Source organism: Nematolebias whitei, chromosome 8, assembly GCF_014905685.2.
Source record: "Nematolebias whitei isolate Nwh7 chromosome 8, NemWhi1, whole genome shotgun sequence".
NCBI classification, from domain to species: Eukaryota; Metazoa; Chordata; class Actinopteri; order Cyprinodontiformes; family Rivulidae; genus Nematolebias; species Nematolebias whitei.
In genome coordinates, this window is record NC_056505.1 from 50,686,288 (window position 1) to 50,705,833 (window position 19,546).

Consider the following 19,546-nt stretch of genomic DNA (forward strand, 5'->3'; position numbering starts at 1 on the left):
CATCTATACATACATCTATACATACATACATCTATACATACATACATACATACAAACCGGATTCCAAAAAAGTTGGGACACTAAACAAATTGTGAATAAAAACTGAATGCAATGATGTGGAGATGGCAAATGTCAATATTTTATTCATAATATAACATAGATGACAGATCAAAAGTTTAATCTGAGTAAATGTAACATTTTAAAGGAAAATATGTTGATTCAAAATTTCACAGTGTCAACAAATCCCAAAAAAGTTGGGACAAGTAGCAATAAGTGGCTGGAAAAAGGAAATTGAGCATATAACGAACAGCTGGAAGACCAATTAACACTAATTGGGTCAATTGACAACATGATTGGGTATAAAAAGAGCTTCTCAGTGTGTCGGTGTCTCTCAAAAGCCAACATGGTAAGAGGATCACCAATTCCACCATTGTTGCACAGAAAGATAGAGCAACAATACCAGAATGGTGTTACCCAGCGTAAAATAGCAAAGACTTTTAAGTTATCATCATCAACCGTGCATAACATCATCAAAAGATTCAGAGAATCTGGAACAACCGCTGTGTGTAAGGGTCAAGGCCGTAAAACTCTACTGGATGCTCGTGATCTCCGGGCCCTTAAACGTCACTGCACCTCAAACAGGAATGCCACTGTCAAGGAAATAACAGAATGGGCTCAGGAATACTTCCAGAAAGCATTGTCAGTGAACACAATCCACCGTGCCATCCGCCGTTGCCAGCTGAAACTCTACAGTGCAAAGAGGAAGCCATTTCTAAGCAAGCTCCACAAGCTCAGACGTTTGCACTGGGCCAGGGGTCATTTAAAATGGAGTGTGGCAAAATGGAAGACTGTTCTGTGGTCAGATGAGTCCCGATTTGAAGTTCTTTATGGAACACTGGGACGCCATGTCATTCGGACCAGAGAGGACAAGGATAGCCCAAGTTGTTATCAACACTCCGTTCAGAAGCCTGCATCACTGATGGTATGGGGTTGCATGAGCGCTTGTGGCATGGGCAGCTTGCATGTCTGGAAAGGCCCCATTAATGCAGAGAACTATGTTCAGGTTCTAGAACAACATGTGCTCCCATCTAGACGTCATCTCTTTCAGGGAAGACCCTGCATTTTTCAACATGATAATGCCTGACCACATTCTGCAGCAATCACATCATGGCTACGTAGGAGAAGGATCCGGGTACTGAAATGGCCAGCCTGCAGTCCAGATCTTTCACCTATAGAGAACATTTGGAGCATCATAAAGAGGAAGGTGCGACAAAGAAGGCCCAAGACGATTGAACAGTTAGAGGCCTGTATTAGACATGAATGGGAGAGCATTCCTATTTCTAAACTTGAGAAAATGGTCTCCTCTGTCCCCAGACGTCTGTTGAGTGTTGTAAGAAGAAGGGGGGATGCCACACAGTGGTAAAAATGGACTTGTCCCAACTTTTTTGGGATTTGTTGACGCCATGAAATTTGGAAACAACAGATTTTTCCCTTAAAATGATACATTCTCTCAGTTTAAACTTTTGATCTGTGATTTGTGTTCTATTCTGAATAAAATATTAGATGTTGGCACCTCCACATCATTGCATTCAGTTTTTATTCACAATTTGTTTAGTGTCCCAACTTTTTTGGAATACGGTTTGTACATTCATCTATACATACATCTATACATACATACATACACACACTCACACATACATATATATATATATGCATATTATATTTATTTTTAAATAGTGGGTGGATGACATCACTCTTTACACAAACAGCTACTTGACTAGAAGCTAAAGAAGCATTTACTATGTTCAGTACACTGTGCCCAATGCACTGACAAACACTCTTAAACTGGCCTGCTGGTAAAATGTCCAGAGAGCAGGTGGCTGCCTTCATGGTGCTAACAAGCTTAACTAGCTTTGGAAGGGACACTGGCTGGAAGGAGTCTAAAATAATAGGCCAAGCTAGAGAGGGAACAGTCAGCCCAGGTACATGTGAAAATTTTTATTCTCACCTTACTGACTTTGTCTATAAAATAAGAAGGAAAAAGTTGGCAATCCTCTTTTTAAGAAATAGGAACAGAAGGTGAAGCTGGGGTGGTAATGACCCTGATAGCTTTGTGTGTTACCTGTTGTTCTGTCTGTACATCACTTTGGTTGGCCTTGTAGCTGTTTTAAGTGCTCTGTAAATAATATGGTATGGTATGATAGTATTACAAAACAGTTTAGTTACCTTTGCTCCTAGCAATCAAATTAGAAAAATAAGCTGTCCTTGCTTCTTTAACTGCATTGTTAAGAGGGTTCCTGTAAAAACAGAAGATGCACCTGTAAATTAGTTTTCTTCCACAAACGTTCAATTTTTCTGCAAGAACGCTTTAAGCAGCAGATACCATCATTTACCCACCCACAGTGAGGGGTTAGACACAGGCAGTGACCTCTTTTTGACAAGGCAGATATTGTCTAAATCATTGTTCATTAAAATGATACGTCAGAGAAACTACATCATTAAAAGGAGATAAAAATAGGTTAAAGTCAGCAGAAAAAAGGTCTGCTGTTGAGGAATTTAAAAATCGAGAACTAACCTCACAAAGAGAAGAAAGCTGTAAAACAGTTTGAGATAAATTAAAAAGAATACAATGATGGTCTGAAATAAAAATGACCTCAGAAGACAAACAGTTAATGTTCAAACCTAAAGTTAAAACAAGGTCCAAAGTATGTCCTTTGGAGTGAGATGTCCTGACACATGCTGAATAAAATTACGTCTCCATGACACTGATGAAGTTCTTGGCCAAGGAGTCAGTGACATCATCAATGTGAATATTAAAATCCCCTACAATGACCAGCCTGGACAGCTTTAAAGAAGCTGATAAGAAGTTACTAAAATCCTTTAAAAAGTACCATTTGGACCTGGTGGATGGTACACCAGTGCACAGTATAATGGGTCCTTAACCCCAATTTTAATCAGCTGCAGCTCGAACGATGCAAAACGTCTAACATTAGATGTGCAGCAGGAAAAGCCACATCTAAACACAGCTGCAAGGCCTCTTCCATGGCCTGACGGTCTAGGCTGGCTGATAAAAGAGTAGCCACTAGGACATAGTTCAATAATGGAAATAAAATCAGAATCTTGCTGCCAGTTCTCAGTTAAAAACATAAAATCCAGTTTTCAGGACTTTATGAAGTCATTCAGCAAGAACGATTTCTTAGTTATTGAAGGAACATTAAACAATGCCACATGCAGCGGGGCAGACGGGGCACTTGCCATAGCAGCTCGTTTCAGACGACGGAGAAACTGGGGGTTAGATCCACGAACATCACGTAGTCAAACGGAAGGAAGAAACGGTGATGAGTCCAGAGCTTCTGGATTAACAGAGCGGAAGTAGCAGTAGCACAGAGGTCCAGGTAGATCAAAGCCAGGTCGGGATGTGTTTGTAAAATCCCCATCTGTCCTACAGTCAGAGCAACAGATGGTGAGAGTTTTATGGAGTCGTTTGACAATGACTCCACGCTTTCAAAAAAGCCTGAGCTTCGCTTGGACACTGTCTGCCTCGCTTTCTCTTCCTCCAAGATCCATGTGAACCCAGCGCAGGCTCACAAAAAAACGCCAGAAGGGAAGCTGCTCGCTGGTGAGCCGGCACCTGAGGGTGGGGCGCAGCTCCTCTGCATGGACCTCGAATGGACAGCAGCGTTTGCCGATTATAGACCAGCATAGGTTGAACATCCCCAATACAAAACGAAAACAGGATAAAACATAAAAAATGCAGAAAAATAACGTCAGCTTGCAGCAGTGAGACAACCGACAGTTGCGAGTTCAAACACAGGCGCCATCATACTCAGTCTACACCAAACCACGCCCACATACACTCGCGCTGGAAGCACGTTCTTGTACGTCCATCCTCATTGGATGAATCCTGTGGCTGCAGGCTGACCCTGGGCTGACCAGAATTATCCCCAATGAACCGCAATTCGAGGGGGCGTGGCCAGACGTCTGTCAATCATTCTGAACCACAAAGGAACAGTAACAGAACGGGGTTGTCAGAATTTAGCCCTTTGGAACGACCCTGGGATTTTCCCCAGGCGGTTTGACACTAGTTTTGTTGTAAATTTAACAAAATGTGACATTATTTCTAAAATGTATTTATTTTTAAGTTGTTTATTTTAACATCTTTATTGTAAATGGCAGCCGCGGGGCTAAGCCCTCTTAGCCCACTGACAGCAGCCGTCACTGACTGAGAGTATAAGTTCTGATCAGAAAATGAAAGTTTGTCTTAGTATAGCCTGAACTGTTTCTCAGATTGTTCCTGGAGATCCTGAACGACTGTTCAGATGTGGACGAGATCAAGTTTCAAGAGGATGGAACTTGGTGTCCAATGAGACAGAGGAAAGACCCGGTCAAAGTCTCATCACAGACAGGCGGAACCATAGAATGTAAGTACATAGAACCTATCCTAGAAAACGGCATGACTGACTTCAACTTGTAATTTAACTTCATAGTCAGTAGTCTGAATGTCCTCCTCCTTGTGCTTCTTGTTTGTTCGGTGTTGTCTCTGAGTTTCTCAGTTTAGTCTGATAATCAAAATCAAAATATTTGTGTCCTATAATAACAAGTTTGTTGAAATTAAGTGTCCTTATAGTGACAAAAGATATATAAAAGATAAAAAAGATTAAAGGTAAGGAAAAAAACAACGTTACAAGATAAAAAGAACACATCATACAGAATGGCACACTATTGCACATTAGAAATTATTGCTCATACATTGAACTGCAGATTGAATGCCCTGATGGCTGTGGGATAAAAGCTGTTTGTACCTCCCTGCCTGATGGCAGTGGTTGGAACAGGATGTGACCTGGGTGCAGGGCTCAATTTGTATATGGACTGCAAATGGACTGCACTTATATAGCTCCTTTCTATCTTATCTCAAAGCTCTTTACATTACAATCTGTGCCTCATTTACCCATTCATACAGCTCTATACTAGATCTCTACAAAGCTAAGTGAACAAATCATTCTAAAGAGGCTAATCAGTGCTTTAGATCACATTCATACTCTGGTGGGACACACATCAGAGGCAATGAGGGGTTCAATGTCTTGCCCAGGGACACTTCGGCATGTGACTGCTGGTGGATTTGAACCCCCAACTCTCGCATTGGAAGATGACTGCTCTAACCACTCAGCCACAGCCGCCCTTTGTAGACTGAACAATGCCGGAACGCAAATGGTAGACGGGCCCTGGGGGGTGGAGGGGGTCGGGGGTCAGCCCTCACAGAATTTTGAATAAAGTAGATGCCATTTCCTGCATTCTGGTATATTTTACAAAGGTATATTACAGTAGATTAACATGAAACAAAATAGGTAAATGGTAAATGGATTGTACTTATATAGCTCCTTTACATCTTATTAAGACACTCAAATCTCTTTCCACTACAATCTGTGTCTCTCTACTAGATCACTACAAAGTTAATTGAACAAATCATTCTAAAGAGACTAATCGGTGCTTTAGATCACGTTCATACACTGATGGGACACACATCAGAGGCATTGAGGGGTTCAGTGTCTTACCCAGGGACACTTCAGCATGTGACTACTGGAGAATTCGATCCCCCAGCTCTTGCATTGGAGGACGGCTGCTCTAACCACTCAGCCACAGCCACCCGCTTTGTGGTGTTTTTAATGTAAAACACTTCCACACAGCGACATGTTTAGATGAAAAGTTTGTTAGCTGTTAGCCACAGTGCTGCTAACTCAGCCTTCACAATGTAGCTGGCTGCAAACTATGAACTGGATTTCCTGAATTTGAGGTGGGTCTTATTACTCTGGATTCACGACACAAGCCGCCGTTCATGAAATCCATTCCATAGTTTGAAGCCAACATGCATCATGGATCGGAAATATCGGCACGTGGATTGGAAAAATCCGATACGTAAATTATGCTGGTATCGGAGACCAATACTGATACTGGCTCGGATCTGCCCCATCCCTAAGTTTAACCTCACAAAATGCCTCAATTGAAGTTCTCTGAAGAACTGTGGCTTGTGGATATTAAACATTTGTACCAGCTGTTCAAAAACTTTTTGAATTTTAATGTATCCAAAACCGAAGTGATGGTTTTTGAAAGCACTGCTGGGCCATCCCCTATAGATTTAGGTTCTTTGACCCAGTACAGCAAATTTACAATAAGGAATTTGAGGGTTAAACTGCATCCTGAGCTTTAATTGGACATCCAGATCAGGTCAGTCATTAAAATAAGTTTTTATCGTTTGTGACAGCTAGCCAAAATAAAACTCTCCTTCCAAGACAACACTTTGAGACAGTAATCCATGTCACCAGGCTGGATTACTGTAACACTTTATCTGGGGGTTGGTGGGTTCTCCATGGTCCGACTGCAAAGAGTACAAAATGCTGCTGCATGACTTTTAACTGGTACACATAAACATGAGCACATCTCTCCCATTTTATTCTCATTCCACTGGCTGCCTGAGCATTTTAGGGGCTTTTTAAAAATGTTTTTATTTGTTTTTAATAATAATAATAATAATAATGCATTTTATTTGTCAGCGCCTTTCAAAACACCCAAGGACACTTCACAACATTAAAAACACAGTATTAAACAATATAAAATAACTATTAAAAACACTAAACCAAAAGAAAATAACATTTAAAAATAACAGTTAAAGTGAAAAGGCTAGCTTGAACAGATGAGTTTTGAGTTTTGATTTGAAGGTCAGAAGGCAGTCAATGTTACGGATGTCCGGGGGAAAAGCATTCCAGAGCTGGGGAGCAGAGTGAGAAAAGGCTCTGTGTCCCATGGTGCTGAGGCGGACAAGAGGCACGTTAAGGTGGATGGAAGTGGAAGAACGAAGGGAGCGTGAATGGGTGGTAATGTGCTAACAGGTAAGGAGGGCGAGGTTGTGGATGGCCTTGAAAGTGAACAACAAGATTTTAAATTGAATTCTGAATGTGACTGGAAGCCAGTGAAGTTGCTGTAAAACTGGGGTGATGTGGTGAAATGAGGGGGTTTTGGTGACGATGCGGGCAGCTGAATTTTGAACTATTTGAAGCTTACGGATTAATTTGTGAGGCAGACCAAAGAGGAGAGAGTTACAGTAATCGATTCGAGAAATGACCAGACTGTGGACCAGGATGGAAGCAGAGTGTGGAGAGAGGGATGGACAGAGACGGTTGATATTTCGAAGGTGGAAATATGCAGACTGGGTAATACTATTGATGTGAGAGTGGAAAGAGAGAGTGCTTTCAAGAATGACACCCAGACTCTTGACGTGAGGGGAGGGAGAAACCAAGGAGTTGTCGATGGTGAGTGAGAAACTGTTAACTTTAGATAAGGTGAATTTAGTGCCAATGAGTAGAAACTCTGTTTTATCACTGTTTAATTTCAGGAAGTTAGACGTGAACCAGGATTTAATTTCAGCTAAGCAGGAAGTGAGGGAGGAGGGAGGAAGTGAAGAGTTAGGCGCAGTGGATAAAAAGAGCTGGGTGTCATCGGCAAAACAGTGGAAATGGATGTTAAATTTACGAAAGATATTACCAAGGGGGAGAAGGTAGATGATGAAAAGAAGGGGCCCCAGGACAGAGCCTTGGGGCACACCTGAAAGTCATAGGAGAGGAATGGGATCTGAATGATTTCAGTTGGATGAACTGAGTGCGGCCAGAGAGATATGACTGAAACCAAGCGAGGGGTGTGTGGGTGATGCCAATGGATGAAAGTCTGTGGAGGAGGATGTTGTGGGAGATGGTATCAAAAGCCGCACTGAGATCGAGGAGGATGAGGAGAGAAAGTAATCCAGAATCTGCTGCCATGAGAAGAGAGTTGGTGATAGTGAGGAGAGCAGATTCTGTGCTACGACCGGGGAGGAAACCAGTCTGGAACTGTTCATATAGACTGTTATCGGTTAAGTGAAGGTGGAGTTGAGAGGCGACTGTTTTTTCCAGAATTTTGGAGATGAATGGAAGGTTAGAAATAGGACGGAGATTATTGAAAGTATTGGAATCCAATCCAGGTTTTTTAAGGATTGGAGTGATAACTGCAGTTTTGAAAATAACTGGGACAGTTCCAGAGGAAAGAGAAGAGTGAATGATGGCAGAAATGAACGGAAGAAGTGACAAAATGCAAGATTTAACAAGCGCTGTAGGGAGAGGATCCAGTGAGCATGTAGAAGGCTTGGATTTATGGATAAGTTTGGCTATTTCAGGGGCAGGAGGAAGCTGAAAGACAGAAAAAGGTTGACTAGGCAGATAAGGTTCAGAGGAGGGAGAAAGAGGAGAGACAGGACAAAGTTGCTGATGAATTTTACTGATTTTATCGTTAAAAAAGAACATGAGAGAATTACATGTGTTGTCTGAGTAGAAGTGAGAGGGAAGAGAGTCAGGGGGGTGAAAAGTATTGTTGAGCAATGAAAACAGGATCTTTGTGTTACCTTTGTTAGAGGAAATGAGGCCAGAGTAATAAGAATGTTTAGTTTGTGAGATCAAGTTCTTGTAGTGTGATGTATGAGAAATGTACATGTCCCTGTGGATGGTAAGACCAGATTTTTTATAGAGTTGTTCAAGTTGACGACATTTGGCTTTGATGGTCCAAAGTTCAGAAGTAAACCAGGGTGCAGAATGAATAAAGGTAACAGATCGAGTTTTAACAGGAGCAAGGGAGTTGAGAATATGGGTTAAGTGATGATTTTATTGAACAGTGAGTTGATCCGGAGTCAGAAGATGATCAGGGATCAGAGTGGTGGAAATATCAGTGGGTGGAAAAATCAACATGTTGATTTAATCCAGAACTCTCCAGGCAGGATAAAAAAAATCATTGGTGAGTGAAAGGTTAAGATTGTCAATATGGATATTAAAATCTCCCAATAAAATAATATTAGGTGACATGGCAGACAGTTGAGAAAGAAAGGAAGAAAATTCATTAAAAAAATCTTTGTGAGGTCTTGGGGGGCGATAAACAGTGGCAATGATGGTGGGGGTGGGTCCAGACAGTTTACACAACGCTCTCAAAAGAGCTGACCTCAGGAACACTCACTGACAAAACCTTCCAACTCTCGCGATGAATTATTGCGAGACCACCCCCGCGACCGGAGCTGCGGGGTTGAGAGATGTAAACAAAGCCAGGTGGAGTGGAGTCATTGAGTTGTGAAAAGTCCAGAGGTTGTTGCCAAGTTTCGGTCAAACAGAGAAAGTCAAGCTTACGGTCGGTGAGGAGATCTTGGATGTGATGTCCTTTGTCCGTGAGAGAACAGATGTTGAGCAGACCAAAGTTGACAGACGTGGAGTTAGCAGATGGGTTAGCTGACCTGGCTAGGCTGGCTAACATGTTGCAATCTGAAGACCGGGTGGCTTTCCTGGGAGCTCGACGGTTGTTGGTCCAAAATTAGTGGATGGGTTTTGACCTGTCAAACTGGAAGTTCCGGCGAGACCCACGGTGGATGTATCTCCGACGGGGCAGTAAAGCGATGTCTGGGTGGAGACGCAGCATCACCGGCGAAGGACTGGGCTGGTGCCAACGCAGCCGAAGAAGTTCATCAGCGGAGTATTGTAGAGCTGCCACAGGTTCAGTGAGGAGTGACAGGAGAGTCCATACAAGTAGAAACCAGGCGAAAAAATGACTGATCCACATCGTGAGGCGAAGGAATCAAATGAGGGCATGAAGCTGGTCGGTGTTTGACAGGTAAGCCAATATCACTTGACTTGATAGCACACAATCACAGTGTGGTAAAAGCTGGATTGAAGGCAGGCAAATGTAGTAGCCGTCGATTAGCGATCACAAGACGGTTAAAAAATTTGCAGAAAAGGAAATAAAATGTCTAAAGTTTACCGACGAGCAGTGGCAGCAAAAAGCGCCAGCGTCCACTCATCAAGGATCACCCTCAATCTTTTAAATTTTTGAATGACCTTACCCCACCATACTTCTCTGAACTGCTGCATTCATTTGATTCATTTTCAATTCAGTTTATTTGTAAAGCGCAAAATCACAACAAAGTTGTCTCAGGGCACTTTACAGGAACATTCACATACATAGAAAAGCCAAATAGTAAAGTTCTCTATTTAAGCAGGCCAGCAGACAAATTGAATTCATACAACCCCCCCTGCTCATTCAGATTATCTGAGGCTGTTAGACTCATGAATATCTAACCAAGATAATCACTGTGATGAATCACATCATGTTGCTGTGTTCATGCATGCTCATCTTCTCACCCAGACTCATGTTCGTGCTGATGTTCGACGTAATGTTTTTATGCTATTAGTGTTTAGTGTATTATTCGGTTGATGTTTATCTTAGTTCATATCTTAGATCTTATTACTGTTTTTCTTTTACATTTTATTGTTGGATGTAACTGGGACCCTGTGTACACAATCTCGTTCCACCACATGCACCACATGGGGTGCGAATGACAAATAAAGCTCTCTGACTCTGACTTTGACCACCTACTCCTGAGTGTCCCTAAAACTAGACTCAAGCTCAAGACTAGGGCTGAGTACCGAACCGAGGTTCTTTTATGGCACCGACCGAACTGCACCGGTCGGTGTATGTATTGAAACGTCACTCTTTTTCGGTGTCAAGTTTCGGTATTGGCTGTAACGTGTCACGTAGTTTCAGCATGCAGGCAGGTAAAACACCAGACATATAACAAACAGACTACACCCAGATTACATCCAGAGCTGTATAGAGCTGCCTACCTAATCTATATATACTGTAATGTATGTCTATGGTGCTGGTGACGTCCACAGACGGGTTCACGTATGCAGTGCGTGTTGTCGAACGGCTTTGACAACACATGAGCAGAAAGTTGCTCCGTGTTTTTCTGCGAGGAGAGAAGAGTTCGTTAGCCTCCCCCCTCCTCTCACCATTAAAGTCAGCCTGTGTGAGCCTGAACGTCCTGATTCATTATCTCCACGACCGGACTCTTCATCAAAGAACTCCGAGGACGGCTCTGTGTGCTTCAGCTGGTGAGTTTACATTTGTTAACACGCTTAACACGTACATCCCGGTGAAATAAATTGATCCATGTAACGCTAGCTTTAAGATATTAGTGTGTAAATTTATTTTATCTACATAGCTAGCTAAACTCAGAAGCTAACTAAAGATTGACAGTAACATAAATCTTAGCTTGTAAAAATGTGCTCATCCATCCAGTCAGTTGCTTAAACAGTTCACTAATGTTCACTGTTTATGTTCATGTTCTCCTCACAGGAGGTTCTGACCCTGATGTGAGCAGGACAAAAGAAAAGCGAGGTGGGGGCCACAGGACAGTCAGACTTTGTTGTTAAAAGTTTGCTGCTTTTTCTACAGTGGAGCTGCATGGTGGAGGTAAGTTAACTGTAAAGGATGTTGTTGACCAGTTGAGCTTTTATCTCTCATCCTAGATAATGTTTTTTGAGTAATAATAACACAACCATGTTATTGATGTTTTGTTCTCATGTCAATTAGGGAGATGATCAGAGCCCTAAACCCCAGAGAACCACAGAGAAGATTCAAGAAGAGACACATAGGTGCAAAAGTCTGCATCAACCCTAACCTCATTGTATCCAGTGCCCTGCTGGTGGGATGTGAGGGACAATATGTCAGTGCTGTCAAACTGACAACCAGGTATCTGTGTGTACAACGATCATCATCTACAGCCTCAGAGTGAACATGTTCTACTGCTGGAGACACCATCAGCCAGGAGTGAGCTTGTTTTGTGTCCACAGAAAGCAGACATGTTGATTTTTCTGAAGAAAAACTGTTCAGTGAAAAGATCCTCAGTGTGCAGCAGTGAGCATTAGACACTGATGTGTCACTGGTTTGTAACTGGTCTTTTGAACTGGAAATTATTTGTTTGTTTTTATGTAAGAAAACTGCTTGGAATAGAAAAATACCGAAGTTAAAAAATAAAACTCACAATTTGTACTGTAATGTGTAACGTAATTTTATTCTTGTTAGAATTAATAGTAATTACAAAATTGGTACCGAAAAAAGAACCGTCCAGGAACCGACACCGAAGTGAAGGTACCGACACCGGCACCGATACCGATTTTTTTTTAGAAAGGTACCCAGCCCTACTCAAGACAGATTGAGCGTTTACTGCAGCAGCTCCTAAACTGTGGAACGAGCTGCTCCTCCAACTTAGACAGGCCTCTTCATTGTCTGTTTTTAAAACTCTTCCTAAAACCTACTCGTTTTCTATGTTTTTTTAACACTTGGTAAAGAGCAGATTTTAGTAATTTTTCTGATTTATTTTAATAGATTTTATATTTTTTTTTATCTGATTTTATTGTTTGACCCAGTTTTTTGCATTTGATAGTTTTTATGGCTTGGTTTTAATTTACTTAGTATGACTGTATTTTGTATTGTGAGCCATGTTTTAATAATGACTGAACAGCACTTTGGTCTACTGTGGCGTTTGAAAGTTGGATTGGACTCTCTCAGCTGGCCTGGGAACACTTTGGAAACATTCTGGAAAAGGTGGAAGAGGTGGCTTTCCAACACTATTTCCATCATGGGAGAAGACGTGGAGGTGCTGGAGAAGTATAAATACCTTGAGGTTCACCTGGACAACAAACTGGACTGGAGATGCAACAGTGAAGCGTCTACAAGAAGGGACAGAGCAGACTACTTTTTGAGGAAGCTGAAGTCCATCATTGTTTGCAGCAAGATGCTGCATATCTTCTATAAGTCTCTTGTAGAGTGCGCTGTCTCTTCTGCCATCATCTGCTGGGGTAGCAGCACCAGAGCAAGTGACTTTAAAAAGATCAACAAGCTCATAAAGAAGGCTGGTTCAGTTCTGGGGACTCCTCTAGAACCTTTGGCGATGATTGTTCAAAGAAGGATTCTTCATAAAATGAAGAACATTATAGACAACCCTCAGCATCCTCTTCATCAGACTGTCATACAACAACAGAGTGTCTTCAGTCAATTAAAAAAATAATTTATTAATCCCAAAGGAAAATTAAGTCTTGTAGCTCATCATCCTGGTTTCATTCAAGAGGTGTTATAGATGCTGATAGCTGTGGGCAGGAAGGACCTCCTGCAGCGAATCCGAAGAATCTGGCCACAGATACTGAATCGTCCACCCAGATCAAGCTTACTGTCAGATCTGGGTGGCCTCTCGGTCCTCATGGGCAGCAGGACTGCCTGAATGCCGTGCAGAATCCCTCCCTGAGTGATGGTCACTCCTCCCAGCACTTTGCCGAGTTCCTTGTCGCCATGGACAGACAGCCGAAGGTGCCGGGGGATGATCCCGGTCCTCCAGTTGTCACAAGCTGAGTTTCCCACCAACTCCAGGATCTCGTTGGTCCACTGTGTTTTCTGAGGTCCAAGGTCAACACAGCCATCTACCAGGAAGTTTTAGAGCACTTCATTCTTCCTGCTGCTGACCAACTTTATGGAGATGCAGATTTAATTTTCCAACAAGACTTGGCACCTGCACACAGTGCCAAAGCTACCAGTACCTTGTTTAAGAACCATGGTATCCCTGTTCTTAATTGGCCAGCAAAATCACCTGAGCTTAACCCCATAGAAAATCTATGGAGTATTGTGAAGAGGAAGATGTGATACACCAGACCCAACAATTCAGAAGAGCTGAAGGCCACTATCAGAGCAACCTGGACTCTCAGAACACCTGAGCAGTGACACAGACTGATCCACTCCATGCCACGCCACATTGCTGCAGTCTTCTTCTTCTTCTTCTTTCTGCTTTTCCCTCTTCAGGGGTCGCAACAGCAAGTCATCCTCCTCCACCTCACTCTGTCCTCTGTATCCTCTGTCCTCACTCCAACTACCTTCATGTCCTCTCTAACTGCATCCATATATCTCTTCTTTGGCCTTCCTCTTTGTCTTTTTCCTGGCAGCTGCATTTCTAACATCCTCCTGCCAATATACCCACGGTCCCTCCTCTGGACATGTCAAAACCATCTCAGTCTGGCCTCCCTTACTTTATCTCCCAGTTGTTCAACGTGTGCTGTACCTCTGATGATCTCATTTCTGATCTTATCCAGCCTTGTCATTCCTAAGGAGAACCATAGCATCTTCATTCGTGCCACTTCCAGTTCTTTCTCCTGTCTTTTTGTCAATGCCACTGTCTCCAGACCATACAACATAGCTGTTCTCACCACTGTGTTGTAAACTTTTCCTTTGACCTTTGCTGACACCTTCTGCAGTAATCCTGGCAAAAGGAGCAACAACTAAGTATTGATGCTGTACATGCTCATACTTTTCATGTTCATACTTTTCATGTTCATACTTTTCATGTTCATACTTTTCATGTTCATTTGCAACATTTTTCAGTCAGGTCATCTGGACGGTTTCTTTTTTTTTGTGCTGAAACGTTTCGCCTTCGGTCCGGAAGGCTTCATCAGTCAAGGAAACACACAACAAAACTGATTCTTCCCCCAACAGCTTACTATAAAGTGGAACAAACCAGTTCTGCTTGTGATTAGATGGTCTCTTTGGTACGCCCCTCCTCCATTGCCGGCCCTCTTCCTTGTTGACAGTCTTGTCAAACTGGTTGAAAACAACAAAGTCTATGCTCAACCAATTAAGAGGTATGCAGAAAAAAATCAAAACAGAAACTTTTTAATGGTTCACAGGACAAGAGTGCAAGCAAGGAAGCGGGGGGGGGGGGGATAGGGAGACATGTCTGGTTCCACTGGAGGACAGAGAAAAAAAAAAGTTTAAACGTTTTTGTCACTAATCAAATTAATTTGTATTTTTTTTGTTTTCGCCTTAGCTCCTGTACGCCATTTGTCAGTGGTACCCCACCCTACTGAAACCAGCTCTACCAAGAAGGCTGATGTCATTGACCTGACTATTGAAAGCTCCTCCTCTGAGGATGATGATGTAGAGAAGGACACAGATCATCCATTGAAGAAACAGTGTCTTTACATTTCCAAGCATGAGGAGCTTGATACAAAGGGGTGAGTTTTGTTAGATCTGAGAGGAACAGAACTGTTCTCAAGTTAGAAATATGTTTCTAACCCTCTCCTTTTTTCATCACATCAATATTTCATTGTCACAGTAGATTTCTGTGGTCATTCAGTAGCATATCTACCATATTTTTCACGGTATAAGTCGCTTTTTATTTTATTTTTTTACATAATTTGCATGCCCTGTGACTTATAGGCTGAAGCGAGGCATTTATGAATTTTTTTTCCCATATTTATAAACCAATTTTTGGCTGACATATGACCGTTTTCATTCATTCTGACTGAAAAAAATCGAACAGTACCATTTTCAGCCACTAGATGGCAGTCGAGTAGTAAGGCATGCCGTTGCATCATGTAATGGAGTTGATCTCAAAGCAGTCTGCTCCTCAGATAAATAATGTTAAATTATTATTTTTAAATATGAATGTTTCTGTTAACTTATTTATATATGAATTTTTCTGTTCATTGCTCTGAGACAACTCTGTTTTGACATGGCACATTATAACTAAACTGAATTAATTGAATTAATAGGTAAAAGTGACTATTAATGACACAATTGACTTGCCATAATCTGCCACTGTCGTCTGCCTGGAGCAACCGAATCAGCTTCATTTTGCTGCGCCGTCCCGGCAAAATGCAGCTGATTTACCGTCAAAGTGAATTTTTTAAGTAAAAGTTCAACTGAGACACACCTTTACTGTAAAGTCGAGCTAACAAATAATTGTTTTAAGTGGTTATCTTGTTAAATTTCAGATAACTGGACAGCGAGTCCTCCCTCTGTGCATTCATGTTTCTGCGTATCGGCTTTTGAAAATGCAGCTGATTTGACCGTCTAAGTGCATTTATTAAGCAAAAGGTAGACTGAGACATACCTTTACTATAAAGTCGAGCTAATAAATAATTGTTTTAGGTGGTTATCTTGTTAAATTTCGAAAAAATGCAGAGACTCGTCCCTCTGTGCGTGCCTGCTTTTGCGAAGCAGGTTTTGAAATATATCTAATTTGACTGTCAAAGTGCATTTATTAAGCAAAAGTTAGACTGAGACACCTTTTTTTTACCAAAATATTTTTATCGAGATCTTCCACTTTGGAAATACAATCATGTAACTATCTGAACAAGTTTTCTTTGTAGTTATTACATGACAGTAATTATTCTTTCTCATATCAGAGAAATGAAAATGCATTGATTTGTCTGCATTCCCACATGCAGTGTATTAAAGTCCCTTTAGAATTACACTTTACGCAAAGATCTGGGATATTATTGTTGTATTTATTTAAATGCACAGGCGTAACATAAACACGCATTAGCCATTTAAATTGTAAAATTCTGGGACGGCTATTTATGGACATTGTGTAGGTTTTAATGCAAGCCCTTTTCCAATCCTGTTCACTGACATTTGATGATAGGTCCATATTCCAGTTTATAAGCTTTTTATTTGAGTTCTCTAACGAGTTAGAGATCAGCACATTATAAAAGTCTGAAATAATGCCCTTTCTTGATTTATTCCTAATCATTAATTTTTCAAGCAATGTAAGGGGAGGCTTGTTAAGATTAGTGTAATTTAAAACTTCTCAATTGGAGAAATTTAAAATAATGCTTTTTTTCTAGCTTGAACTTGGTTTGTAATTCTCCAAATGACAAAAATATATCAGAATTTGATGGGTAAAGGTCACCAATACTTTTTAAGCCTTGCAATGCCCAAAGCTTAAACGTTCTTCTGCCCTACCTGGAGCAAACAGCTGATTACCCCATATTGGGCTAAATTGGGACATGCTGTTTGGCTCCGCGAGGTATTTTCTAACATCCTGCCAGATTCTAATCATATTTTTCAGAATAGGATTTGTAGTACAGGTCCTTCTAAAAAAATTAGCATATTGTGATAAAGGTCATTATTTTCCATAATGTAATGATAAAAATGAAACTTTCATAATATATTTCAGATTCATTGCACACCAACTGAAATATTTCAGGTCTTTAATTGTTTTAATACTGATGATTATGGCATACAGCTCATGAAAACCCAAAATGCCTGTCCCAAAAAATTATCATATTTCATCCCACCAATGAAAGACAAGTGTTTTTAATACAAAAAACGCCAACCTTCAAATAATCATGTTCAGTTATGCACTCAATACTTGGTCGGGAATCCTTTTGCATGAATGACTGCTTCAATGAGGCGTGGCATGGAGACAATCAGCCTGTGGCACTGCTAAGGTGTTATGGAGGCCCAGGATGCTTCGATAGCGGCCTTAAGCTCATCCAGAGTGTTGGGTCTTGTGTCTCTCAACTTTCTCTTCACAATATCCCACAGGTTCTCTATGGGGTTCAGGTCAGGAGAGTTGGCAGGCCAATTGAGCACAGTAATACCATGGTCAGTAAACCATTTACCAGTGGTTTTGGCACTGTGAGCAGGTGCCAGGTCGTGCTGAAAAATGAAATCTTCATCTCCATAAAGCTTTTCAGCAGATGGAAGCATGAAGTGCTCCAAAATCTCCTGATAGCTGCATTGACCCTGTGCTTGATAAAACACAGTGGACCAACACTGGCAGCTGACATGGCACCCCAGACCATCACTGACTGTGGGTGCTTCACACTGGACTTCTGGCATTTTGGCATTTCCTTCTCCCCAGTCTTCCTCCAGACTCTGGCACCTTGATTTCCGAATGACATGCAAAATTTGCTTTCATCTGAAAAAAGTACTTTGGACCACTGAGCAACAGTCCAGTGCTGCTTCTCTGTAGCCCAGGTCAGGCGCTTCTGCCGCTGTTTCTGGTTCAAAAGTGGCTTGACCTGGGGAATGTGGCACCTGTAGCCCATTTCCTGCACACGCCTGTGCACGGTGGCTCTGGATGTTTCTACTCCAGACTCAGTCCACTGCTTCCGCAGGTCCCCCAAGGTCTGGAATCGGCCCTTCTCCACAATCCTCCTCAGGGTCCGGTCACCTCTTCTCGTTGTGCAGCGTTTTCTGCCACACTTTTCCCTTCCCACAGACTTCCCACTGAGGTGCCTTGATACAGCACTCTGGGAACAGCCTATTCGTTCAGCAATTTCTTTCTGTGTCTTACCCTCTTGCTTGAGGGTGTCAATGATGGCCTTCTGGACAGCAGTCAGGTCGGCAGTCTTACCCATGATTACGGTTTTGAGTAATGAACAAGGCTGGGAGTTTTTAAAAGCCTCAGGAATCTTTTGCAGGTGTTTAGAGTTACATCGTTGATTCAGATGGTTAGGTTAATAGCTTGTTTAGAGAACCTTTTCATGATATGCTAATTTTTTGGGACAGGCATTTTGGGTTTTCATGAGCTGTATGCCATAATCATCAGTATTAAAACAATTAAAGACCTGAAATATTTCAGTTGGTGTGCAATGAATCTGAAATATATGAAAGTTTCATTTTTATCATTACATTATGGAAAATAATTACCTTTATCACAATATGCAAATTTTTTTAGAAGGACCTGTATATGAATAAAGGAAGAGCTAAACTTAAGTTATGGGACTCCATTTCTACCCAGTGAGGATTATCATTATCTGCAAAATAGAACACAATAGTCCTTCATTCTGTTGCCCAATAGTAAAATTTAAAATTGGGGCACTTTAACCCCCCACTATCAAATGGTAAATAAAGCAAAGAGAGGCGTATCCTAGCTCTTCCGTTGTTCCACATAAAGCCCAAAATGTTTTTTTTTAGCCAAATGAATAATTCAGGAGGAGGCGGCAGGGGAATGCTTTGAAAGAGGTATAATAGCTTTGGTAGTATACTCATTTTCAGAACATTAACTCTTCCCAACATGGATATAGGCAGGGATGTCCAGTTGACAATTGAGGCAGCTATTGTTCTCATTAGGTGTTCATAATTAGATTTGACAACCTGTTGTAGTTCTGGGAAGATCTGAACACCCAGATATTCAAAATGTTTCACTACTTTAAATTGCATAACCTCACTGATGGGATTAGTCCTTTCACTTACATTTAATACAAGAATAGAAGATTTTGTATTATTTACTTTATAACCTGAGACTCTTCCAAATTCCTGGATCACTTCCATCACCGCCGGAATTGACTTTTTCAGATCTGTTAGAAATAAAATGACATTGTCCGCTAACAGGGAGATTTTGTGTTCTGTAGGGCTGTAGTATGTCATATAGGGTTATATATTCATACTTTTCACGAGTTCCTCATCTTTCTGACTGTGTAAATGTCGTGCATTGAATTTTAACAGAAATGTAACGAGAGACGTTATTTATCTTTGACCCATCAAAATGAATGCGGTCATTTATTTTCAGAATCAAAGTTTAACATCAAACATTTACATTAATTTGGCAAAATATGAAAATAATAACAGACAAGTTTCACAGAAAATGGGCTTCAATCACACGGCGGTGATCGAGGACTTTGCTTCAGATATTTCTAAAATATCTGTACTGATTTTAGGAGAAAGCAGAGTTTAAGATGGAAATGGAGATTTATCTTACAGAGAGATTTGTGAGGGAATTAATCTGTTTGACCAGAAACGTGCACGCTCCTTCAGATCTCAGCTTGCGACGGTACACTTGGTCGAAGTAGATCGTTACCTGGTTGACGATAAATCAGCTCGGTATAGAATCCTTCAGACTCTTTCAGCGTCTCCGTTGAGAGCAGCT

General features: G+C 41.4%; 1 protein-coding gene across 2 annotated transcripts in view; it reads left to right on the forward strand.

Annotated features, from left to right (window-relative positions):
* pias2 (protein inhibitor of activated STAT, 2) overlaps positions 1-19,546 on the forward strand; it is a 119,986-nt gene that overhangs the window by 79,862 nt on the left and 20,578 nt on the right. For both annotated transcript variants that reach the window (XM_037679952.1, XM_037679951.1), the window contains exons 10-11: positions 4,288-4,421; positions 14,711-14,897. In XM_037679952.1, the coding sequence (XP_037535880.1) occupies positions 4,288-4,421; positions 14,711-14,897 (321 nt within the window). The remainder of the gene's footprint in view (positions 1-4,287; positions 4,422-14,710; positions 14,898-19,546) is intronic.